This window comes from Candoia aspera, chromosome 13, assembly GCF_035149785.1.
Source record: "Candoia aspera isolate rCanAsp1 chromosome 13, rCanAsp1.hap2, whole genome shotgun sequence".
NCBI lineage: Eukaryota > Metazoa > Chordata > Lepidosauria > Squamata > Boidae > Candoia > Candoia aspera.
Window position 1 is genome coordinate 16,210,349 of NC_086165.1, and position 26,525 is coordinate 16,236,873.

General features: G+C 45.1%; 1 protein-coding gene across 3 annotated transcripts in view; it reads right to left on the reverse strand.

The window, feature by feature from the left end:
* Positions 1-4,638: 4,638 nt before the first annotated feature.
* CHD2 (chromodomain helicase DNA binding protein 2) overlaps positions 4,639-26,525 on the reverse strand; it is a 95,993-nt gene continuing 74,106 nt past the window's right edge. For all 3 annotated transcript variants that reach the window (XM_063313925.1, XM_063313926.1, XM_063313927.1), the window contains 14 exons: positions 25,484-25,659; positions 23,807-23,848; positions 22,866-23,005; positions 21,198-21,336; positions 19,697-19,847; positions 18,339-18,458; positions 17,617-17,745; positions 16,670-16,810; positions 15,287-15,421; positions 13,564-13,742; positions 11,919-12,018; positions 10,878-11,088; positions 9,823-10,063; positions 4,639-7,497 (listed from right to left, as the gene is read on the reverse strand). In XM_063313925.1, the coding sequence (XP_063169995.1) occupies positions 7,164-7,497; positions 9,823-10,063; positions 10,878-11,088; positions 11,919-12,018; positions 13,564-13,742; positions 15,287-15,421; positions 16,670-16,810; positions 17,617-17,745; positions 18,339-18,458; positions 19,697-19,847; positions 21,198-21,336; positions 22,866-23,005; positions 23,807-23,848; positions 25,484-25,659 (2,238 nt within the window). In that variant the 3' untranslated portion in view covers positions 4,639-7,163. The remainder of the gene's footprint in view (positions 7,498-9,822; positions 10,064-10,877; positions 11,089-11,918; positions 12,019-13,563; positions 13,743-15,286; positions 15,422-16,669; positions 16,811-17,616; positions 17,746-18,338; positions 18,459-19,696; positions 19,848-21,197; positions 21,337-22,865; positions 23,006-23,806; positions 23,849-25,483; positions 25,660-26,525) is intronic.

Sequence of the window (26,525 nt, forward strand, 5' to 3'; positions counted from 1 at the left end):
GAGTGAGTTCAGCCTGCTCCTAAATTGTGACCCATATCTGTGCAGAGGCTGTACCATCACCACATCAGTGGGACATCCAGATATACACAAAGCCCTAATTCTTTTCTACACTTCAAGCATGAACATTTATACGATCATCTGCCCACCCATATTTTATCTTTTTTGTACATGCAGTAAGTTGTACACATACTAAAACTCACATGTGTTTTCCCATTCTAGACCCTTCTGTCTTTTATCAGCTTCCTGTTCTCTCTTTCTCTTAGTCCTTTGGTAGATCCAAAGACCACAGAACAAGATCTTCTTGGAGGAGCCCAATCACTTGCTCGTACCAAGAACAACCAAGTTCAGTTGCTCAATCTCCATTGTCCAGCTCTTCCTTTTCAACCCAATTTTTCCATGGGTCATTTCCATTCAGCAAAGACACACAATGGTGTAGCCACTGGATGCAGATGCTTGCTTGTTATGATACATAGGGTGTTGTCGTGTTGGTCTAGTGTGAGTGGGCAGAGAGGTGCAATTCCCCTGCTTCTGTCCAAAAATATTTAAAGGAACAATTTTATTACTTCTATCCATGGTTTGCTCATCAGTGGTCATGATTGTCTTCTCCAGTGCTTTGTATCAATTTTGAGAAAACCAAATTGGAGTCACTTCGGGTCATAGAGGAGACTGGGTGCTTTCAATGAGGTTGGTTAGAGAAGTCATTTTCAGAAGTCTGGAAAGTCAAGATGGGTCTCCTTTCTTAATACCTCTCTGCCTGCCTAAATTTAGCTACAAAGTACCATAAGCAAGCAGTGCTGTGATTTTGCTGGAATGGTAGGTCAGAATATCTATCAAGTCAGGGTAATGGTTCATCCCACAGTATTGTCATTACCAAGATGCATACATCCTCCACCTCCTAAACTTGTAACTGTAGCTGCTCTGAAAGTTATTGCAAAACTGTAATCTAGACAAACATTCTCCAACCTGGCGTAGGTATCCAATAGAAGCTACAGTGACACCAGACATCACAATATAAGTGCATAATTGCATCTGTAATGAAATCACAACAGATGATATTCTGGCATCATCGTGACTTCCAACAGATGCCTGTGCAACCAGGTGGTTTCTGCCATGGCCTTTCTGACCATGGGTTGGACATCCCAATGCATTTGGAGAACAAAGATAGGAAATTTGACTCAGTACTGAGGTCTTGTGGGCCCCATGTTGCCCACATAATGCCCGGTTGCCAACTTCTACTGTCACTGACCCTATTTAGATAGATTTTCAGGCATGTCTGGCCTGAGAAACATGCATAATAATCCTAGATGGTAGGTAGATCACAGAGATGAATGACTGTGAAGAGTGAAATTCAGCTTGCCTCCATAATTATTGCATGCTTGGATTAACCAATGGCACCCATTTCCATTCCATTCTGACGTACAATTGTACCTTGGTTATTATCACAACAGTCACTCAGCTTTTTCAAGACTCTTCTCCAAATTTCCATCATTATCTCCTGTGGCTTCATCAAAGCTGTGACAAAAGATGTGAAGAAATACAGTGCAACTTTTTATGTTTTGCCCAAGTAAAGCTTAAGGAAATAGACAAACCATATATAGAAATCTTTGGCTGAATTTAAACAGTTCAGTGATGGAAAGCTGAGATTTACCACCCTGTCTGGAACATAGGTAAGAATTTGCCCCTCACATAAATTTTTTCTCAAAAATGGTTTATCTCACAGCCTTCCTCCAACCTGGATACTTCTAGTCATCTTTCTCCCATCCCTTCAGCTTATTTCTCTTACTCTGGTATCCCCCGAAACAATTTCCCAGAAGTTAGGATATTTCGTAAACCTCTAATTATTAATAAAGCACTTTATTTTTATTATGTTCAGCCAAATTTGGGCTTCTGAGTGAAGTCAGCCTATGAAGACCCAATGGGCTAAAAAAAAAAAAAAAAACCTGAACAAAGATGGGGAAAGCATATGACAAATTCACTGCCTCCCCTCCAGTTTATTTTGTGTGTGTGGAAATTGTATGGGGTGTTGATGTAAATATTGTAAATTATTTATTGATTTAAAAAACACAAATTTCTTTTTCTTCCCAATAATGTGGCCATGGATTTCTGTTGATAGAATCTTTAGGATGGAAAGATGTCATAAACCAGATCACGTGTGTGTATGTTGAATTTGCTACTTCACTGTTCAAGCCAGCACTCCCTGCTGCCAAAATAACTTACCAACTTCAGAAAACTGGAGGAAGATCAATAAAGATTTAAAAATTGTCATCAACCTTGGGTTACAATAGATGGTGACAGGGAAGACCTTAGGTCAAAGAAAGCCTTTGGCCTAATTTCAAATCCCTGCATTCCGATTTTTTCCAGCAGGATCAGACACTTCACAGAGAAGGGAGTCAATTGGATGTCAGAAGTGAAAAGAAAGGGAAAAAAATCCAGCAAATGACAAACACTATGAAAAAGAAGGTAAGTGGCCCCACCCACATGAGTGTTAGGCTCCACCCACCACTTAAGGTAACCCCACTTAGTGCTGCGCCCAAAATTTCTCTGCCGCTTTTTCTACACTCACCTAATGAACATTTGCTTTCAACCTTTTTCAAAAAAAGATGGGGAAATCTGCAAGGGGAGAAGGGGCTGTTCTCGCGTGATTAGCTGGATTCAGACTGTGTATAACATGCATAACCTGGTTACTGAATTAAACATTTTGGAGAGGGGGGTGTTGTACAGCATACCAAGCCATAATCTAAATGGGTTCATGCAGCACAGGAATCCAGTAAAAATGATCCAATGAGTGATGGCTGGGAGAAACATCTAAATTTAGGGGTTGGGTTCTGCAATGCTTGAAAAACATGCATGATTTGGTTAGTGGTTCCTTGTATATTGTCCTTTTTCAAAATATTGGCTGCCAAATTTCTACCCCTCTGCCAGGTGGAATGTCCTGAATGCATCTAGAACTTCTGCCAAGCTGTTCCTGCCCAGCAGCTTGTATATAATGCAGGTCCTGTTTGTGTATGTACTAAATTTTAAGGCAAGCATGCACACCATGTATCTTTGAGGATTTCTAGAATTATTAATCACGGGGAAGAAAGTATTTCTAAAATTAAAGGGTAGAATCCAGATTAATATCGGTCAGAAAGGTAGGACTAGTGTCCATGAAAAGGGCACCTCAATTTTCCAGTGACCCCCAAGTGTAAGGCAACTCCTGGTCTCTTTCTCCCCCAGCCCAGGGCCGCCTCCTTGCAAAGCCAGACTTTTTACTGGTGCCAAAACATGCTGGAGTCAAGGTCTGAGTCAACATTTCCATTCTAAAATTGGTCTCTATGGGGAAACGCCTCCCATCTATGAAATTTCTCTTGCAGTCCCAACACTTGCAGATGCAGTATCCTTCCTTGGCTTTCTCTCCTCGATCCGTCCCAAGCCAAGAGAAGGGCAAAGAATGAGAGAGCAGCTTTGGCAGTTCCTGTGACAAGATCCGGAGCTCTCCTCACAAGATCCACAGCTAACAAAGCCAACATATTGCGTTAGAAACAAAGTCAACAGCCCAGACTCTCGGATCTTCCCAAAACAGCCCCAGTTAAACAACCCAATAAGCCAAGAGCAGGCTGAGATGGGAAGATTGCCATCTAATCATCTGTAGGAGGAAATCACAGGGTTGGAAGGAGTTACCGAGGCCATCCGTCCCAATCCCTGCTTGATGCAGGAAAATGAAAGTATCCCTGATAAATGGTCGACTAGCCACTGTGTAAATCGATCCAGCCTATGCTTCCATCAGAACTGATTCTACTGTCCAACTGCTCTTAGATTTTTGAACCATTAACCATGCTGCAGAGAATTCTGCCGCTATTACCTCAATATATCTGGGAGGCACAAGATTAGAGCAGAGCGGGTGGCTATATTGAATGAATGAATGAATGAAATACATACATACAGGTAGTCCTTGGGTTACAATGGCAGTTGGGACTGGAATTTCCATCGCTAAGCAATGTGGCCATAGAGCACAATGTTATGTGACTGCATTGCTTAGCGACAGCAATCCTGGCAGTCCCCATTGTTGTTAAACGAGGATGTTGTGACTGCAATGTGGGAAGAGATGGGAATCCAGAAGCACTTGCTTATGGTGAAGGCCAGCAGGCCAGCTTAGGCTAGCAGGCCAGCAGGTGAGAGCTACGGGTGGGTGGGCAGGTGCTACAGGTTGGCACTGCAGGTAGGCACTACAGAGTATGGTCAGGCAGGCGCTATGGAGTACGAGATCCCCATGCTGCCTGGGGGCTCCTCAGGAGAAGAGGCAGTGGGAACGGGAGCAACTTGTGACTTCCTGCCAGCTTCCCCACTGACTTTGCTTGTGGGAAACCATCAGGGAAGGTCACAAATGGTGATCATGACTGCACGATGCTGTAACTGTCGTGTGAGCCAGTTGCCAAGCACCCGAATCACGATCACGTGACTGTGGGGGTGCTAAGATGGCCAGCTGGTTGTAAGTACCACTTGTTCAACGCCGCCATAAATTCGAACAGTCGCTGAAGCAGTGGAGATGATGATGATGATTGGAGAAGGCTTTGTCCTCCCTACTTGGAATCAGGCAAATGCAGGGACAACTAATGGGTGGGGTGAAAAAAAAGATGTAAGTTCCAATTTATGAAAATGTCTCTCACCTTTTAATGTACAAGAATCCAAAGTACAGGCGCTTAACAATGTAGGAAAATTTAATACATACTTTATAAACAATATATTTACATCAGAAATCTCTCAGACAGTGGCAAATCTTTTGTCACAAATATAAATTAATATTAATTACTGTATTCTTCTCTTTAGTCAAAGGGATTTCCCCACCCCCCTTAAGTCCATGATTTTATGCACCAAAGTCCTTCTACCCCAGATCTTGGGGGGAAATGCAACAGCACTGAATAGGGTCATTATAACTGGATGGCTGGTAGAAACAAGACAACAGACAAGTTCTTCTCCTTCATCCCCCCAAACCATCAATGAACCATCATAAATGCATCAAGCTAGGCACAAATCCAGACTTCATTTGCCGCTGCCACCCAGCCTTTTGTAATCCCATCTACTTTACCTCGAGCAGTGAACACAATTCCTAGGGAAAACCAGCAGTAAGAAATCACTTCTGATTCTCCCTCGTTCCCAAAAATTATGTCCACAAAGAGGTGCCAGCAGTTGGAAAATGGAGATACACGTTGCAAAAAGGCAATACTAATGACACCAACCCACCATCCCAAAGTTCATCTGGTCTCTCCCCCCCACTGCCCTCCCCGACAAGAAGACAATTTAGAAACATTCTGGATTTATTTCTTCATCTGATGCTCCCAGCTGCATTGCAAAAGTACCCAACCCTAAAACTATGGGCCCCAAATATACTTCAACATTACAGGAACATGTCAGAGCTCAGGAGTGAAATAATAACCATTCTAATCAATTAACATGGTAAACTTCTTTGGGTTTCCCTTCCCTGTTAGATACATTTGGAATTCACATTATCAGCCAACCACCCTGTGTGAAAATAAAAGGACTTCTTTAAGAAACTCCATAGTGTATTTTCTACAATCACAGTTTAGCACATCAGGAAAAACAGAGTGTTTGAGACACCCATGCACACAGCCATACCAACATAGAAATGCAACCCTCACAAAAACTAGAACATAAACACTTGGCTTAATTTTTTACCCCTTCTCTTCCAGCTAAATTCAATGCTTAACACTTAAGGAATTGACTTGGCAGTGGCACTTATAAAAAATTTAGGCTTTTGACCACACAGAAAACACAGGAGAGTTGTTGCTGGATTGTGGGGGCACAAAATTCATTTGGAAGAGGATGAACGTGGGGATGCCACCACCACTACCCCGGAAACAACTTTTCAGCATGTATTTGGCCATTGCATTTTTAAGAGCAATAATTTAACCCAAAACAGCAGATTTGGGACCAAGTGTGCACACACGCATAGACAGACAGACACACACACACACACAGTGGGGATCTGTCAGAGTTGATCCTTTTGCTTTTTTAAAAGACGTTCCTCAGAAAGATCACCCAAGTAGAACTGTGACTCAGACTTTTGCCACCTTTGTACAAAAATTCCCTGTCAAAACTCCCATGTTTGTCTTCACTCAATGAAGGGCTTCCTTCATCTTGCTTAGATCGTTCGTGGCTCCTTCCAATGGATGGCAGCCACTGGGGTTTTGAACCTTTCTAACCAGAAGTGCTAGGTTGACCATCTTGGGATGTTCGTGGAATCCTGTCTGAGCTGCACCCTCCCCTTAGTTCCTTTCTCCGAGCCAAATGCATGAGCTGGGTTCCCAGGGATCATGAGGAGAGCAGAAAAAAAGAGGTGCTCCAGAGTCTATTTGTGAATACTGACGTTACCCAATGCCAGGGACAAGCTTTCCTTCTCCCTCCTTCACAACCGGGAAAGTGAACGTTCCCCACCATTCAGAAGGTGTTTTTTGTCCATAGCTCTACTTGGTTCACATAGTGCTGCCTGAAGTACTAACATTAAGTCACTAAGGCAAAGAAAAGCATGGAGGGGTGAAAGGGAGGGACAAGATCACAAACCATTCATTCTTTTCTTTTGTTTTCTGGCACTGGAAACCCTAAGTCCCTAGATTTCCAAGTCTTTGGAGTCTTCAGCAAGATTTCCAGGCATTCTTATTAAAAGCGTTTTACCTTTCTATAATTCATTCTCACCACGCTTTTATTCAACAGGTGTAGTTTCTGAGGTCTTCTCTATCATCCCCTTTCAGCAGCAATTTGAACCTCAACTCCAGAGTCACACAGCTTTCTTCTCCGTCTGTGTCTTACACAGCCATCTGTCCAGGTTTCATGAAATGTTCAGGAGATCTCAAGTCGGCCTTCAGACACACACACACACACACAAAATCCTCACCCCAAAACCTGGGGTGGGCCTGACCTTGTTCTCCACAGGTCCCTTGGTGCAGGGAAGACCGCTCCCAACGTTCAGCCAGTGTAATGATGGGAGGCAAAGCTGGGCCCAAAATTCAGCCCCTTGGTGTGTCCAGTTCCTCTGATCCTCCCCCAATCCTTAAGGCCCAGAGCTCTACAGCACTGTGTTCAGAATCTCTGGTTCCAGCCATGATGGACCAGCATCTGTTGTTCCCTCGGATCATGCTACCTCCCTCCTTTTGCCTCTGCCTCAGGCTCTATGTTTTTCGGCCACTCCAATTATACTCTGGATTGTTCTTCTGTTCTAAGGGCCTGTCCAGAGGTGACCGATGGTCGAGGGGAGACTTGACATCATGTGGGGATTTCTGAGAGGGTGGGGAGCGAGGGTCTGAGAGCTGAGAGTGAGGAGGGGGAAGGAGCTGTTTGTAATCAGCTGATTTGTCTGGGTGGAAAGGCCTGTAATGATCTGACGGCCCTTGCCCATGATAACCCATGGGAGGTCTATGGTCAGACATCCTCCGGAAGTCTGGTGGGTGATAATTCTGGGACCGGAATTCATCTGATCTTCGCCTCTTGGAATCATGGTGGTGCCTGGAGGGGAAAGAAGAATCAAGAGAAGTAAAAAATTCAATTCAAAAGAAGAAAAGAGGGGAAAATGGCCACATCTAGATCCTGGGATATAAATTCTATCTCCACCACAACAGCTCTTTGCTAACCTTGGAGCAATCTTTCCCATGTTGGTAGTCTCTAGGCATGTCCAGACTACAGAATTTTTACAAGCAAACCAAAGACCACTGTGTGCACTGCTTGGGGATGATGTCAGTTGTAGTCCTACATGGCTGGAAAATCTGGGCTGGAGAAGCTAGTTTAGAGTGGACAGAAGCTGTTCTCCAAAGCTTGAGAGAGAGGCCTTTCCCAAACCTACTTGGGAACAAGCTTGGGAACACCCGAAAAGGTCTCCTTGGAAGCTCATAGGAGCACCAGGATCTCTCTGTCTAGGAAAGGGGGCATCCACATACCAGCCTTAGCTGGGAAGAGCTTATGGAAGCCATTTCACAGAGGCAGATTAAGGAGCATTAAATTTGCTTCTTTAGGATAGGAATGAGCAACCCCAAACCCATATACAACCCTTCTCAGCCCTCTTTTTAAGCCCCCCAGAGCCCCTTCTCCAAGATCTTGCAAAGCCCAAGATGACTCAAAGCCCACACCTGGCAGCACGACTTTCCACAATTTAAAAAAAACAAGCAGGTTTCATCTATGTTACTTGTTCAAGGCCCAAGGCTGATGTCACCACATTACTGTCATATTCCCACCCCACCACAGTAGTTATGAAAAATACAGCCCTGTCTGAAAAAGTTTGCCCACTTGTGTATCAGGACTGCAGCCCCAACCAGCACAGGGTGAAGAGTAAGCCAGGCCCATGAACCAGTTCCTAGGCCAAACCCAGATGTGGTATTTCTGCTGCCTAGATGAAGTTGGGGGGGCTGGGTCAGTCAGCAGGAGCCTTCCAAATTCAACCCTCAGATGAGCTTGGAAAAAGTCCCAGTCTTGCATCTAGGACCAGCTGAGAGCTGCCGTAGCACAACGCGCTTGATCCAATCAGTTAAAGACCAGTTGTTGTATTTACATAACATGCTACCCTTGGCTAGTTTTAACCTTAATCCATTTTAGGTTACTTCCTGCATTGTACAAGCCCAGACGTGTTGGTTTATTTAGGGTTCAGTTGCTGTGTGCATTCAGAAAAAGGATGAATTCAGTAACCAGGTTAAGCATGCTGGGCTACAGCCTTGGTCTAAGTTCCTTTTGAGATATGGAAGTGTAAACACGGTGTAATGGCATGTGGGAATGACCTTGGGAGTTAGGAGGAGTGGCAGACTAGTCAACCATCATGCCAAAGATATCTCAGCACACAGAAACAGAGGGGGCGTGGGAAGTGTTTAAGAAGGGACCCTCCCTAGTTTTCTGGGGAGTAAAGTAAAGGAGGGGAGAAATACTTTCAGACTTGATTAACTAAAGATTCTGTTAATGTAATCTTACAATAAAGATAGAGTTAGTACTCACAGTTGTGTTTCTTGTATAGACTACCCTGAAGGGCTAACACTGGGTGCCCTTGCAGGTTGGACTCAGCTCAGAGGCTAAACCTTCAGCCTGGGTTAACACCACAACTCTTAAAATGGGAGCCTGGTACATACAATATCTTAGGACAGTAACTGGATTCCCACATCATGGTGAACTACAATTCCTGACCCCTGTTGTTCTAGTCTAGTGTGTTGTGCAAACTCAACCATGCAGTGGTCTTATGCAATGGCAGGACTCCATCTCATGATTGTTAGGAGGGGCTATTTTTTGCCTGGAAAGATCTGAAGAGATCCCTGGTAGAGTCCTCCCAAGGCCACCAAACTCAACACAACTGTTTGGCTCCCCCTGGTGGCAAAGACATGGAAAAGGACAGGAAAGCCCAGTTCAGCAGTGTCCCCAACAGAGAGACAAGAGGGGGGAAGGCAGAAGGACAAAAGCAGAGTGGAGATCCAAGCCCAACCCCCTTTGTATGTGTATGATATTACATACACTTACAAAAGGGGCAGAGCTTGCAGTGCAATTCTGGAATGCTGTAGAGGAGTACAGATACCTCTGATGAAGGAATGCAAGAATTCTTAAGAAAAAATAAACGGCAACTCAGTCCTGGGGAAAGAGAGGTTGTGAGAAAGAGACTCAAAATAACCCTGCCTGGGGTCTGTTTGGGGTAAGATGACAGGGAGAAAAAAACTGTCAGGATTTCAAGATTCTGTTGTTATACCCTACAACAAAAGAGTTCCAGTAGTCCTTGCAGTGTCCGTTCCGTGACCTGGCTGTCAAACGCACACTGACTCCTGCAGAGCCCCAAGGTCTAGCCAACCTGCCTGCTTGGCACCTCACCTGTAGTCCCGATGGCCCCGGTGATCCCGTTCACTGTTGTACTGCTCATAGGGGCGTTTGCGAGGGAGGTTGCTCAGCCGGTAGCTTCCCGAGCTCCGATGTGGTTCGCCGCGCATCCGGCGGTCCCCGTAGTGGTGCTCCTTGTACCAGTGCTGCTCATATTGGTGATGACGGTCTCCACCCCAAACTTGATTGGCGCTGCTGTAGTTAAATTTGCGTTCCCTCTGCCAGTCGCCTCGTTCTGCATGACAAGGAGGGGAAGGCACCACTCTTTCACAAGAAGCCCAAAGATCAGGGGATAGATCCACCACCTCCTCTCCTTTGGAAAGTAAGCTCAGTCAAAATGGATAGGAAATATTTTCACAATATCCCCAGTCTCTAATGATACACTGGGATATGTTAGCTTCATGGATACTTCTGATTTGTTGCTTATCTACCTGGACTTCATTATCTGTACTTTCTTTGTCTACTTTTCATTTGATTTATATTATCTCTTTCTTATGAGAAGGGGGAGCAGGAGGAAAAAGAAGAGGAGGAAGAGGACGAGGAGGAGGAGAAAGAGAAGGGAAGGGGAAGAAGGGAAAGGATAAGGAGGAGGAGGAATGGGGAAGGAGGAGGAAGAGGAGGAGAAGGGGAAGGGAAAGGGAAGAAGGGAAAGGAGGAGGAGGAGGAGGAATGGGGAAGGAGGAGGAAGAGGAGAAGGGAAGGGGAAGAAGGGAAAGGATGAGGAGGAGGAATGGGGAAGGAGGAAGAAGAAGAGAAGGAGAAGGGAAGGGGAAGAAGGGAAAGGATGAGGAGGAGGAATGGGGAAGGAGGAGGAAGAGGGGGAGAAGGGGAAGGGAAGGGGAAGAAGGGACAGGATAAGGAGGAGGAAGAGGAATGGAGGAGGAGGAACATCCCAGCCAAGTCAGGACTGGGAGGTCCTTGAGCCCTGTAGCCATGACTTCTAGGCAAGGGAAGCCAAGGGTGGTCTTGCTCTGCTACCTCCCCCATCCCAAGAAGCAAGCTGGGATATCACGGAAAGAGCTTTCCTTGTCTTCGAGAAGACCTCTCACCTGCACTGCTGAAATGCCTTCTGTTTGGGTGGTTGTAGTTATCCCGTGGATGTCCATGCATCTGGGAAGGGTGAGGAAGAGGTTGGTGGAACCTCTGAGCGTGAGGGCTGTGGAGGATGGGAGACATCATGGAATCCCGACTGGACCCAGAAGGCTCTGGGCGAAAGGGCCGCTTGCCACCCGCTGCCTCCTCCCTCTTCCGCTGTTCTTGCTGAGGAGAAAGACAAAATCCACGGAAAACTCAAAAAAAGGCAAACAGGAACAATTATTTTGGGCTCATGAACCCGGAGCTGTGGAGGAGGGAGGTCCCTGGAGAATATCTGAGGGCCTTCTCCAGGGGATAGGATTAAAAAAAAAAAGCAAAAAGTAAAAGCTTTAAGGCTTTCCACCTCCCACCTCTTCACTTGGGGCCAAAGACAGCTTCATCATCAGGGTTTGCTAACCCAGAACAGAAGGGGGAAACTTTCCATCCTTCCAGCCCATTTTGGCATCTCGGGGATCTCCCTCATTGCATTTGGCAGGCAACTTGAGAAAGGAGTAATGCAAGCCCACAAAAAAAGCCAATTCCATCAAACAAAGGTGGGGGGGAAGGAAACCACAGAAAATCACAGTCCCATCAAGGAGTGCACCAGAAGACTCACCAGCTTTGATCCCCAGCCTATGTCCCCTGAGCAGCAAAAGGCTGCTTAACCTGAAAAGAGGACCTCTCCTCCCTCTGCCCCACAGCCCAAAGAAAGGGGACGTCTTTGACAGACTGCCAAATTCAGGAAGAAAAAGCCACTGAAGTCTAATGTTTGCAGTCCTGGCATGCGAGGATCTGTGAGCATCTGAGAAGTCAGTGATGATGAAAGGTGTAGAGAAGGGCTAGGAGCAAAAAAAAAAGCAGAGACCCACTTAAAAAGCCTCAGCCAGACTTACTCTAGTTCCTGAGGTCTTCTTCTGCACAAGATATTCCCTTTTCGTCCTCCTCTTTATTTATATTTGTATCCCTTCCATTTTACAGCACACACAAAGATACACACCACCAGACTCTGTGCTCACCTCCTCTTCCTGGGCTCGCTTTTTGTGAGCCATCTTGTACAGCTTATGCAACTTCCTGGCATCAAATTCCGTGAACTTGGACACAAATATCCACAGATTCCTGGAAGGAGGGGAACAGGTATTTTCATTTTCCGTTTTTACAAGCTGGGCCAGAAGCCCCAACTTTTCATGCCGAACGAATGAGACGACCCATACAAGGCTAGGAAGCAGTGATGGAGAGAGAGTTTTTCTGGGGCCCAGATATCCCCTTTTGCTTCCCACTGCTACCAAAAATGTCTTGATTCGAACTTGAGCCATGAAGAATCCCAAAATGAAACCTGCCAAGTTTGGCCCAAGCACGGCATGACCCAGTCTGTTACATCTGGCTAGCATGGTTTTCTGTGAGTCTGGACTAAAAATGTGGATTTTTTTTTGAAACAATGCAACATATTTCCACATGGAGACGGCATCTCATTTGTGCCATTGTTGCATCTTCAAGTGTCAAAGCCCTCACGGAGCTTAGGACAGCTGAAAAACTGGAAACTGCCCGTTAACATGGGTTCTCTCAGTTCAGTATTGCCCCTTCCGACTAGCATGGTATGTCTCAAGCGTTACGAACTTGGGTTCTTTTCCAAGAGAAGGGAGTCAAAAAAATCAAGATGGCAGCTGTGAGATAATCGAAGCCCTGCACTTTTTTTATGGGCACCACACATCCCACCCATTAAAAAAAGAGGAAAGAGCTTCAACTGTGCAGTCCCAGCCTCAATCCTGATTTTTTTTGATGCCCATAGACTCAGTCTTGCTTGAATCTAGTGCCTCTGGCCTGCAAATGCATTCTCGGTATTGAGCTACAGGCTTTCCCTACAAGAACAGCTCTACCAAGACAAGGCAGATGATGTTGGTGAGTCTCCTTGAAACAGAACAATATCCAAGCCCAGATCTCAACGGGGTCTTTGGCATCAGCGCCCTTTCGATTTGGACAACATGCCTGCAGAAACAAATGCCAAAGTTTCTTTTTTTAATCCATTCAATCATGTCCAATTCTTGGAGACTGCCTGGACAAGTCCCTGCAATTTTCATGGCAAGGTTTTTTTCAGAAGTGGTTTGCCATTGCCTCCTTTCTAGGGCTGAGAGAGAGGGACTGGCCCAAGGTCACCCAGCTGGCTTTGGCTAAGGTGGGACTAGAACTCACGGTCTCCCAGTTTCTTAACCACTACATCAAACTGGCTCTCTTACAAAGTATTTACTTTCTCTTAAATAATCGATGGGTTATGCAAAATCTGCACAATTCAGGCTGGAAAAATCTGCACTAGGGTTAACGCTCTAAACAGGACTCTTCCATCTTTGAAAAGTTTCCATTGGAAATGCAGCAACCAAGGTATGTTTTGTTTCTTGGTTATTAAGGATGATAAATAACAAAAGGAAGGGGATGTCTTTGACAGACTGCCACATTCAGGAAGCAGACTTGCCCTCTGATCTCCTTTTAGAAAAAGCCACTGAGGTCTAACGTTTGCAGTCCTGGCACGTGAGGATCTGTGAGCATCTGAGAGGTTTAAGACACCCTTGTTCCTTCAAACCCAAAAAGAGACCTCTGGGTCAGGTCAGCCCTGACAGCAACATCGTGACACGAGAGAGAGGTGGAAGGTCTGGTGGGTAGGTGGATTACCTTCTCCATAGCTTAACAAGCTCCTGGTCAGAGTAGGCTTTCAAACACTCCGAGATACGGTCGCCAATCTTGAGCAGGCAGCTCCGGGTGTGCTCCAACTGCTCTTGCACTGAAAGCCCCTTGTCTGGCTTATCCAACTGCTTCAGGGCCTTCTTGACTGGCCTCATCCGCTCCTTGCACTTGGAGACAAAGAAAGCAAAGCACTACATTAGCAGCAGAAGGAAGGAGGAGGGGAGGGAGACCCAGAGAGGCAACCCTTGAATTTTTGAGGGTGTGCAGTGGGCACTGTCTCAAAATGGCAGCCATAGGAGACTTCCCCATTCACAAAATGGCCACCATGCTGTAGGGAGGACAACCTTGGATTGAAGGTTGCTCGCAAGGATGCTTGAGACAGAAAAGAATCTCTATGCTCAGCAAATCTGCAATGATTCTCTCATTTTAAAGGTAAATTGGTTGGGGGAGAAGAAGTAGTTTTCTGTTTAGATAACTATGCTAGTGATTGGTGTTAGGCTTTGCAGCAGGCCAGCTGTCTTAACTCGGAGAGGGGAAAAAGCAAGATGGTGAAGGAGCCTGATGGGTACCAAGCGAAACATCTGGGGGCACATAGTGTCAAGCCCCAGGCAGCTGGGCAAGGTCAAGGAATCAAAAGCTACCCAGATTTCGGTAGCTTTTAATGCTAGTCTAGTAGCTTTTAATGCTAGTACTTTTAATGCTAGTCTGGGGTATCCAAAGAAGCTAGGAAACTGTGGGAGGGATTTCCCAGCCTTGTTTATGCTGAATTTATGCTGAATTTGAAACATTTTGTCCTGGATTTCTCTCCACCTGGATTGAGTTGCTGTTTATCAGAGAAGCTGCCAACAGACTCCCCTTCCATCTCTTGATGGTTTGTGTCTAATCTCCCTTTTCTTCCTTTTCCAGTGTGAGCCCTTTGAGGCAGATCAGGTCAGGAAGCAGACAGCACATGAAGGACAGGAACTCTACTTTATTGCTCTGAGGTATAACTGAATTTTTAAAGTCTGGTATTGATTCTCTCTCTTCCACTAATGAGAATCAAGGCAGGGCAGTCTTGAGTTACTTCCTCATCTCCTCCTGACCACCTGACCAAGCTGATGTTTACATAATGGCCACTGAATTCCTTCTTCAAGCCCATCTCCATATTCCTCTACACCCAGCCTCCCCACGCTCTCCCACTAGAGAGATCAGACCAGGAAATCAACTCCACGGGAAAGCTAAAACTACTGTTATTGAGATTGGCTACAATAACAGGACCTTGCAAGTCGGGTTGTGCTGAACCTTCTTCCCCTTCTTATACTCCTGCGACTTAGGGAGGTGTCTTTCTGAGCTTCTTCCCAATACTATCTGCCTGTTGTGACCTTAAGATATGTCTCACCCCTTGCCATTTTGGTAACAGAGCTTGCGTATCTCCATTGCGGTCATCTTCCTTACTCTCTACACTCTTGCACCTAGTGATCCAGATACCCTATTGCTGACACCTGCCAATTGTTTGTGAGCAGCAAAATCAGGGATGCACTGGGGAGGGCAAAGGGAAGGGAAGAATTCAGAAGGAAACACACAGGCTTGCAGTCAAAAGAAGCAAGAGGTCAGCTGATTTCATAACTAAATATCCACTGCCCTGCTGACCCAAATTAAAACTTTCTGGAGTCATTGACCAGCCTTCTTGACCTTTCTCCAACTTTTCATTGCATCGGAAGAGAAGACTCACAACGCTGAAGGTTTCCTGGTCCAAGTCATCCTCTTCCTCTTCTCCAATAGGGACAGGCTCACTCCCTGCTGTAATGTGGACAGGTCCCTGAGACCGCTTCCCTTTGCTTCCAGATTTGGCCTCGTTGCCTTTGGACTGTGAAAGGACAAGAGGAGATAGGATGCCTCTAGAAGCAGCATATGCTGGAAAGTCCCAGACATGCCAAGAAGGAAATGGAAGAAAAATCAAGGGTGTTGAGAAACACATTCTGTTGCTTGGAATTCCCAGGTGATTTCGCTGCCCCCTTAAAGCAAGGTTCCCCATCTTTATGATAAGACGACTTTCTAAAATGAATGAATTTGGGCAACCCTCTCATGAATAAAACTAATGATTTCACTGGGCAAGAAATAAGCATTTCACCTCCTAAAGGATATGTAACCATCATACTTTGTGGTTGATTTGTAACAGCATCCCTGTAAATTAGTTGTTTTCTCTTTGTTCTGAATGGCCAGAATAATGGACAGAAATACTATTGTGTACCCTTCTGTATGACTCTAGAAATCTCTACCTAGCACCCACCACTCACAGTCCTGTTACAACTGGTGGACAGTTTTGAAAGATATTTAGCCAACTCTCAAAACTTGCTCCATCCTTTCCTTCCCACCTTCTCTGTGCAAACCCATTTGGCTTTAAAAAAAAAATGTGACAACCCAACAACTTTCTTCAGGCCTGGGAAAACCTGGGCGATGACCACCGAAGAAACAGAAGCCTCCTTGAAAACAAATTTGAAAGGTTAGGTGCAAGGAAATTTACCCTCCTATGCAGCCTCTTGATCTCCTAGTGGTGGGCAAGGCCAAAAGAACATGATCCAAGGTAAAGAAATATACAGCATTCAAGACTTTAAACTGCTGGGGAGAATGGAGTAATTTTAAGAGCGTATATAGCCTGATATGAAGGCATATATTCAATACATGCTTAATGACAGCCATCCGCGAGTTGTGCACAAGCAGAAAAGCTGCAAAGTCTCCTTCACTTTTGGTGGCTTCACAATTATGTCTATGAAGGGGTTTGCCACTGTGGTCTTCTGTGATGTTTCTTACACTTCTCAGTCTAGTCTACAATCCCGGGATTTCTTGATGCTCTCCCGCCCAAGACCTAACCATGCCTAATCCTGTTTAGCTTCCCACTCTAACAAGGACAGCCAGAACATGCACCCCTGCCCCAAAGGCCTGATGAAGACCCAAGGAAGGGAAGCTCTACCCATGCCATGAGCCTAGTGATGGCTTATTCACACATGCACATGGCCAAGTTACCAGCACATGTATGCAATCCTTGTTTAAATCAGCAATGGCATCACCACCAAGACAGGATAAGCAGAAGTGGCACATTTACACCAACAGGTACCTTTTCTTTTCTATCCTTTGTTTTCTTCCTCTCTTTCTCCCCTTCCTTTTCTTCTCGGCTTGTGGCCTGCTTTTCTTTATTTTCCTTGTTTTCCTTCCTCTTCTGTTTCTTCTTCACGGGACTCTTATCCAACCCATCCTCCTTGGGGGGAAAAGTGTGTATGTGTGTAGAGGACAGAACATCCATCTTACTGTTAGAGGAGGGAGGGGGGAGTATACAGGTAGTCCTCGCTTAACAACCATTTGTTTAGTGATGGTTTGGACTTATGACGGTGCTGAAAAAAAGACTTATGACCGATCCACACACTTGTGACTGTTGCAGCGTTTCCCACCCCCCAGTCACATGATCACGATCTGGGTACTTGGCAACCACATTTATGACTGTCGCAGTGTCCCATGGTCACAGGATCACCATTTTTGATCTTCCCGGCCCGCTTCTGGTAAGCTAAATCAATGGGGAACTGCGTGATTCACTTAACAATCACGTGGTTTGCTTAACACCCGCAGTGATTCGCTTAACAACCGCCACAAGAAAGTCATAAAATTGGGTCAGATTTGCTTAATGGCCACTTCACTTAGCAACTGAAATTCTGGTCCCAACTGTGGTCATTAAGCGAGGAATACCTATATCTTTTTCTCAAGACAACTGACACCAATCCATTAAAAGCAATAAAAGAATAAGTAGTGCTATTTTTAAAAAATAAAAAAAACCCTGTAAGTAATAAAGACAATCCTTGGTAGCAGCAGGGACCTTTCTCAGGGGGAGACGAGAACAAGGATTCCAGCAGGTCTCACCTCAATGGCTCCACCACTCCAGGATTCCTCTGAACTACAACCCTGGCTAAGATGGCGCTCCCAGGATGAAGGGGGGGGGGGACTGCAGATCCTCAATGCCAGTCTGCCATTTTCTCCACCTAGAAGCCCCAGATCCTCAGTGTTCATGCTTACCTTGACCTGTCCTTCTTCTGACTGGTTGTCTGAATGCCGCGGAGAAGAGAGTTCATTTCCCTGCTCCTCCTTGCCTTTGGGGGACTTGCTCTCTTTCCGGATCCGAGGTTTCCTCTTTTTGATCTTGGTCTGCGGCAGAATAGAAGCCCGTGAGCGCACAGATAGCAAGAAAATCCTCCTTGCTCACCAATTTGGGGAATCTTATCCTTATTTGTTTAAAGCCTTTATAGGTTTGCCTGTCTCACTCAATAATAATAATAATAATAATAATAATAGCAGCAGCAGCAGCAGCAGCAACAACAACCATAACAATAAATGGCATATGCCCAGGCTCTTAAAAACATGTAGACCCAAACAAACAAATCCACCCACAGGGCTGGTTTAACCTCCCAGTCCAAATGCTTAAGGGAACATCCAGATCTTCAATGCCTTATGAAAATCCGGAAGCTGCATTGTCTGCAATTGCCTGACATCCCAGAAATGGGCACATGGGTTGAGCAATACAGGCAGCTGAAGGTCCCACATCTGGAGGGTCCTAAGGTTGGGGAAGGCTGATAGAGACCCCCCCCCATCTCTCGAGCTTAGCCCCTTCCTTCATATGTTCATATTTTCCACCACAAGGGTTAGAAGCTCAGGTTTTGCGTGCAGTAGCCTCCCAAACGATGCGCAGAATGCACAAGGTCCATGCAAGCAAACTATGTTTGCTTCACATCTGAACTGACCTCTTCTGTCTCTTTCAAGCTGTCTTTCTCCATTTCTTTTTTGAGAAGTTTCAGCAAGTAATCGACTCGCGCCTGGAGCTGCTTCCCCTGTGGCTTTTTATCTGTCTCAACGGGTAAAATCTGGGGATGGGTGGAGAAGGAATGCACACAGATCCATTAACAGCAATGCACAGCATGGCAACCTGCAAACAGAGTCAGGGTCACCTTCCTCCATAGCTTTCTGCCCCTTTTTCGCCCCCCACCAGTGTGGCTGTGAGGGGGTAAGAATTAAAACAGAGAGGGAGACAGAGTTCCTAGAGTAGCCCTGCTTTCACGGGACACCTCTAGGATTCCACCTCTGTTTCAGAAGGCAGTTAACCTCCCCCAATCAGCTGTTGGGACCAATGGTTGACCGGGCAGAGTGTCTTTAGAACGATAGAGCCTCAGAGGTCTGGATTATGAGTATAATCATGTTAACAAATTCAACATCAGCAATTCAAAGAACATGCGGTGTTAAAACAAATCAATTGTATAATGGCTATACAATGTGAGGACCTGGCTCACACGACATGTTACAACAATGGCTGAACTCTCAGGATTGCCGCAACATGCAGAAAGAGCCTAACGTGTTGTGTGAACCCAGCCACTGTAACTACAGCACCCTTTCTGCAATCTGAACGCAGTCCCTATGGGGGTCAATGGAGAGCTTTTTTTGTGCTCATCAGAAATAGATATAGAATTTGAGCATGGTATAAAGACAATCCAATACACCTCCCTTGTTTACGGACAGCACGGGTCTGTATTGCTGACTACATTAAACCTTCTGCAGAAAACAAAACAACACTGCTTAGGGCACTACCAGAAGAACGTATGGGCTCACACTGAAGCCCTCAGTATGGCAGAATCCCAAGAGGTCGATGGACTTCCCCCACCTGTCTTTTTTAATCCGCTGTAACTTTTTGCAGGGTTTTTGTTGTTGTTATTTTGGTGTCTTCAGATCAGTGTTGTCTCCTGGTGCCTGCTTGGACAAGTCCCTGCAGTTCTCTTGGCAAGGTTTTTCAGAAGTGGTTTGCCCTTGCCTGCTTCCTACAGCTGAGAGAGAGGGACTGGCCCAAGGTCACCTAGCTGGCTTTGAGCCCGAGGCAGGACTAGAATTCATGGTCTTCTGGTTTCTAGCCTGGTGCCTTCACCACTACACCAAACTGGCTCTCTTTTTTGGCAGGGTTTCCAGTGCATAAGATCAAAGCAAAAGATGTCGCTTGTCAAGCTGCAGAATCACTATCGTGCACCCAATGCAGCAGCATCCCGCAGCAGCATCCCTTTTTTAAAGCATTATAATTTGGCACTCCATACATTACCATGTTTGAGGTTCCTTGTACCTTGTTGGTGAGTTTCAGTTCTGGGTCCGACTTGATGAGCTCCCAGTTCCCGTACCCGTGCTCGTAAATTCCCAGCAGCAAGCGGGAGTCATCTTCCACTCCCCAGTCCACATCAAAATGGGCAGCTTTGACACGACAGGTCAGACAGAACCTGCAGATTGGATCAGAGAACAGGAAAAGGATGGCAAAGGATTCCACGTTAGACACCCCTTGTCAATAAAGTTCTATAACAGAACTGGGTAAGACAAAGGAAAGGCAATGTTATAGGTGTGTGTGAACATATACACACACACACACAGAGGTGAAACGCTCTCTCTTAAACCTTCTGTCACTAGCTGACATAGGGCTTCCCCTAAACTGAGCTGAGGACCATTCCTTAATTGCTTCTACCCATGATTTATGTACGATTCAACTCCTTAACTGTAACAAAGGCACCTAGGCTCAGAAAGCAAGCCAGGTGGTTCTCACTCATTTGCACAAATCGAAGTCAATCTGAGATGTGGCTGGCCTTGACCACACTAAGACACAAGAGCAGGTATCATCTGAGTTAGGGAGTAGCCTTTGCTCACACACTCCGTAATGTCTTCAACTAGAATTCCAAGAGCCTATCAACACAGCCATCAGTTTGCTGGATGGAATGGTGGGTATGCAGCACTGGGGGACACGATCACTCCCTCTCCTTTGACCTGAACTCTGCAAAACAAGAATTCTTCCTGCTATGGCACATCAGGACCCATAGCAATGGTAAGGACATTTTTTTTTTTGGCCAACCCTTAAGGGGAAAAAAAAAAAACAAATGTAGCAAAGGACTACACATCTTCTTGCACTAATCAGTCTCTGGAGAAGATGAGGGGTGAAAGATCTACAGAACTTCTGCCTAGCTTGTGAGATGCCCAGAAGCACCTGGTTAATTATGGAGGACTGTACCCTTGATCGAATCCAGCAAGTCTCTTCTTATGTTCTCAGAAGAGAGAGTTGAAGTTCCACAGCTCAGCCTGTTCCATGTTTTGTTTTTGAGAATCTATTTAGAGATTTGTTCTCATCTTTTATGCTACAAATCTCTTGGATCTTTTTCAAATTTGAAGGTCAACAGAGCATAAATAATAACACACTTTTTTTTTAATCTGTTCAGTTGTGTCCGATTCTCAGAGACTGCCTGGACAAGTCCCTGCAGTTTTCTTGGCAAGGTTTTCCAGAAGGGGTTTGCCATTGCCTGATTCCTAGGGCTGGGAGAGAGTGACTGGCCCAAGGTCACCCAGCTGGCTTTGTGCCCGAGGTGGGACTAGAACTCCTGGTCCCCCTGTTTCTAGTCTGGTGCCTTCACCACTGCACCAAACTGGCTCTCTCTTTAATGACATACTATAACAACATACTACTTAAGTGTTTATTTTATTTAAGAGCAACGTGTGAGACATCTTTGCAAATACGTTGTTTTGGCCTCCTGTGGCTGCCACACACCAGCTCTTACACACTTGCATCTGTCTTACATGGCTGCACTTACCTTGCCCTTTCCTCTGAGTCAGTGGGAATGGTCTGGTGGAGCATTGCAAACTCCTCCTCATGCTGAATAATCGCTTTCACATTCACCTGGACCCCAGAGATCTTAATTGTGGGGCCCCTCCTCTTCCCTGGCCCTTTGTCTGAAAAAAAGGGAGACGCACGGAGTTCTGTGACGATCAGGTGGGGCAAGTCAGGAGTTGCATTTAAAGTACAGATCAGCACCCAAGACATCTAACATGTTCCTGATTTGGGGCTAAGGGTATCAGCCTGTGATTTTGGAAAAGGAGGAGCAGTTTTTGCATCATGGGGGTTTTTGAAATCAGCCCCAAACTGAGAGTGCAGTCAGATACTTGTCTGATTGCTCAGGTGGTCAAAAGTCACCTGAGGAGACTCCAGGGATGTTTTATACAGAAATATTTATTTATTATAGAAAGAAGAGAGCCATTTTGTAATCTAGAGTAAGAGGTAAATTTATAATTGTACTTATTACTGCTATAAAGAAGATGGGAAACAACTTCTTTGTATCTTTTTTCTTTCTTTTTTATTCTTCTTTTCCTTTCCCCCTTTCTTGCATTTTTACCTTTCCCTTTTTCTTTTCTTTTTCTCACTTTATATTAGTTTGTATTAGTTTTTATCTTCTTTTTTTAAAAAAATCTTTAATAAAAGTGTACCAAAGAAGAAGAAGGAGGAGGAGGAGGAGAAGGAGGAGGAGGAAGAGAAGAAGAAGAAGGAGAAGAAGGAGAAGGAGAAGTAGTAGTAGTAGTAGTAGTATTTATTTTAGGCTACAATGCCATTGCTTCAGTCTGTTGGCAGCAAGCTCAGTATACAAGTTTAATTTTTGAGGGCATTAAGATCTGGTAATCTCAGCAGAGGTCAAAATGTGTAAGACAGACATCAATAAAATCCACCCCAACTACCCACCGGTAGATCGGCGACTTCCTATAAAATGAGCAGGAAGCTGCAATTGAGTGGTTCTACAGGTAACAGGGGACTGATCACATACAAGGCTGTAGCCAGTGCAATTCCAACCTGGAAATCCAAAAAGGCCACCCAATCAGGCCCAAGTACCCACTGCAAGCTAGAAACCAGCCCAGGTTCAGAGCATAAATCAGGTGGCTTCTGAAGGCCACCAGTTTCTCCTCACTTGCAGGCTTGGCAAAATCTATGGGTCCAAACAGGATTGGATTCCTAGGTGACGGACTGGCATAGGTTGCCAAAGCAGACAGAATTTGTACATTAAAAAAAAAAATACTATTCCCAATTTTCAGGATTTGCTGTGATTCCATCTTAAGATGTTACCTCTCACAGTCTCTAAATGATTGAGCACCACCTTTCCTAGCCTGGCTTTGTGCTTAAGGCAGGACTAGAACTCACAGTCTCCCAGTTTCTAGCCTGGTGCCTGGTTTACATTGGAAGTGAAAAATTGAAACTGAGAAATCAATGGGGAAGATTGATTTAGCAAATACTGAACCAATTATGCAAGCTTAAAAGAATATGCTCTATTGGCATAGTTTACACTAGTCGCAGAATTCAGGTGTTCTTAAGTATGAATTCTTCCTATGGCGCTGATTTCCTTTTGATAAAGGGACAGGTTCCTAATCCTGGATTCTGAGCCAGCTCTCTGGGTTGACCACCAACCTTTCCCATCAAAGAAAGCCCTTTTCCTCACTTTCAGTTGGATTCTCCTTCAGCTGTTCTTCATACTCCTGCATGGCTGAAGCACAACTGTTATGGAGAAGCTCTCCCAAGCGTTTCAGATCAGCTACAGATTTGTCCACCAGTTCAGCATCCCGAGCAATGCATTCCAGTCTGAAAAAGGAGGGATGGAGAATAGTAAAGGTACTCTACAGCTACACATGACACCCACCACCACCCAATAGGGCACTGCTTTAAAAGACATTTCCTTAATCTTACTGATTTGGTTGCTTTACCCTAAATTTTAAAACAAAGCAACAGTGGGAGAGATGAGAGAGAGAGTTACTGAGCCGGAAGTGTTTGAATGCCAGGCTAGAACTTAAAAAGTCCTGTCAAATCACAGAAGATGACTGAATGATTTGGGGCCAATCATTATCTTTCAAGTAAACGTGCCTTACAGGGTTGTTGCAAAGATAAATTGTGGAGGGACCAAAGAATGTGTATGCTGCCTTCAGTAACTGAAAAGACTGGAGTGCTTTGCAAACAATATAAACAACATTACAGAAGTTCCACGCTACAGGGAAAGCACCTCCAGAACATGGATGGACTAAAAATAGCTACCAGAGAACAAGTCACAGCACCTTGATGGGACATCACTCCAAAAAAAATTAACTATTCACCCACGTACCACGTGCAGACCCACAGGTTGTATTCACAGGTCCTGCTTATCCACTTGAAGGCTCAAATGCAGGGATGGACAATACTAAGGGATCAGGAGAGGCAACTCTACCCCATAAGCTACCAGGGGGTTGCAGGAGGCCTTCTGGTGGTGGGTGATGTCACCAAAAGGGTGGAGCTGAACATAACCTAGCAGGAGGACTAGCCAAGGTTTAATCATCACATCAATGTCATTGCTTTGATGTCATCACAGCTGCCGTTTAATAAGCTACATGTTCTCTCTAATGTGGCACTCACCGCTCCAAAGGAACTCCAAACTTCTTATACGCCTTGATGAACCTGTGGAATTTAGACAAGAAGAGCAACAGTTAGAGATGTTTGTCAAATGCATCCATTTTTTAATCTGCTTATGGCTCTAGTCCCACCCTCCTAAATTTAACCCTCTCCAGATGTGCCCAGATGGCAACTCTCAAGTTCCCAATATCTACTGACACAGGTTAAGCAAAGGGAGGATGCAGAAGCTTTTTACATCATTTTCCTCCTTTGCTCTGGATGCTCAAGGTGACCGGATTAATCTCCCCTCCTTTCATTCCCACCACACCACCCTGTGAGGTAGGTAGGGCTGATGTCACCCAGCAAGGCATCCCTCACAGCACTCCAGTTCATTCTAGCTCAGTGGCAAAGCACCTGCGTTACATGCAGGGCATCAGAGATTCCATTCTCAGCAGCCCCCAGACAGGATGACGAAAAATTCTTGTCTAGAGCCCTTGAGTTGCCAGCCACTGCTGATAATCCTGGACTGGACCATCCAAAGGGCCTGACCTCAGTGTAAGGTCTCTCCCGCTCTCCTGGCCTTCTGTAAGGGCATCAAGACATGGCTGTGCCACCTCGCCTGGGGTGGGAGGAGGGGGGATAGTTTGTCATGGGGGTGGCTGGCACCCTGATGCAGCCTCAGGAAATTTTAACAAGACTGCAATTTTGCCATCTTGGGTTTATACATTATATGTTATATTTAATATTTTAGACTTTTTATTATATTTGTAGATTTATATTTTTATAATGTATTTTTAATTGATATTCAACTGTTATTGTCCTAACAGTCAGGAATCACGCTGAGACGAGGAGTAGGTCTCTAGTGTTTTATTACTGCTACATTAAACAGAATCCTAACAAACTGAAGAAGCGTGGGAAAACCCAGACAGATAAACCCCAAAAGTTAAGGCGGGTCTGATCTGTGTCTCTTTGAATGGCTGCTTAATTCCTCAGTACTAGGCATGCGTTTTCCCCCCTGGATAGAGGCCCCCTCCTGCTCGACATCAGTGCTCATGACAGTTATTGTTTTAAATCTTTCATAAACTGCCCAGAGTTATTTTGAGATGGGAGATATAAAAATACAATAAATAAATAAATAAGGTGGCTTTCTACAGACATCAGGATTTTGAACTTGCAAAATCATTAAACCCCTTTTCTAGCCTGCCCTGAAAACACTGAATGTAGATACAAACAAGGGGTGGTTTCCACTCAAGTTAAAATAAGGATCAAATGGTAGACATGCCTATTAATTATAATTTAACACTATAGACGCATACAGTGAAGTGGACATGGAAAAGTCCAGCAAGTTCATAGCTAATGCATCTCAGAGAGGCACCATTTTATTTCTAAATGTCAACCAAAAGACTGAATCAACAATTAGGTGACTCATCCATTAAAATGTCTTTAACAGGACTGTAAGGCTACACCGCTTGAAACATCCAGGAGGCACATAGGAAAGCTTGCTCAGCTACTGATTTGCAAATGGTCATCATTATGGCCTTTGTTAAAAGCTTGCAGAGATACTGTAATTTCCTTTCTTTTCTTTTAAATTAAGGATGTTAAGGATACAACCTGCCCATCACTCTGGCAAAGGATGAGAAAGAAATCCGAAAGAATCCCCTGGATTTCTCCCTGTAGGAGCAGCTCCGATTCAGTGCTCACCTCCTGATTTCAGTGTCCGTGAATCCTTCCACCATGTCCTTCCGAACACTCCGAGGCCGCCCTCTGCGTTTGGGCCTTTTGTCATCATCGGAGTCCTCTGTCTCACTCTCCGAACCAGATGACCTCTGCAGCTTTCTCTTTATGTCGACATCAGAATCGCTGTCATTGGGCTGGGCCTGTAAGGGCCAAAAAGAGGCTGAGGATAGAAAGACCATCTGTGGCAGATGTTGTTAGCTACTTAACACCCAAACACTCAATGCTCCATGATGTGATGGGTGATTTAAGAAGCAAATGCTGGAGTTTCAAATGCCACCCACTGCCTGGAGCCTGTGTCCCCAGGAACATGTTTGCCCATGCGTTTCTCAGTATCCACCAAGGAGTGTGAATTTACCCTTCTGCAAAGCAAAATGTCTATCTCCAGCAGGAACCAACTACATCTGAAAGGCCTTCACCCTGCTGGTGTTTCAAAGGGGCCAGAAGGCCTAGTTTTTCACCTAGGATGTGGTGAAGATGACTGAAGCCTCCTTTAAACCAAGGCTGTTCCTTCCTTCCTTCTCCCCTTCCCCTTCCTTCCTCCCTTCCTTCTATGGCCACCCATCTCACAAAATTCCACCTCCACCCTTCTTTTGTTTCTTGTTGTTTTTCTTGTATTGTTTCTCATGTTTTAAATGTATTTATTTCTCACATTTCTGCACCGCCCATCTTGCAAGTGACTCTTAAATCATTTGTAGACCACCCAGAATTGCTGGGGGTCAGGTGGCATATAAATGTAAATAAAGCCACCACCACCACCACCACCACCCAATAAGGCCTCTGGGCTTCCTGAAAACTCAGAAGCATGCTTAGAAAATAAACAAGTCTGTGTTGGCAGTTCAGTATTTGAGGACCAGTTGTAAGTCCATTTTTTCAGCGCCACCGTAACTTTGAATGGCTGCTAAACAAATGGACTTATCCCGAGGACTGTACGTATAGTCTGTGTTTGACCATGTTTCCAATTACCCAGTGTGATTAAATAAGCATACAAAATAAAGGAGGGATATAT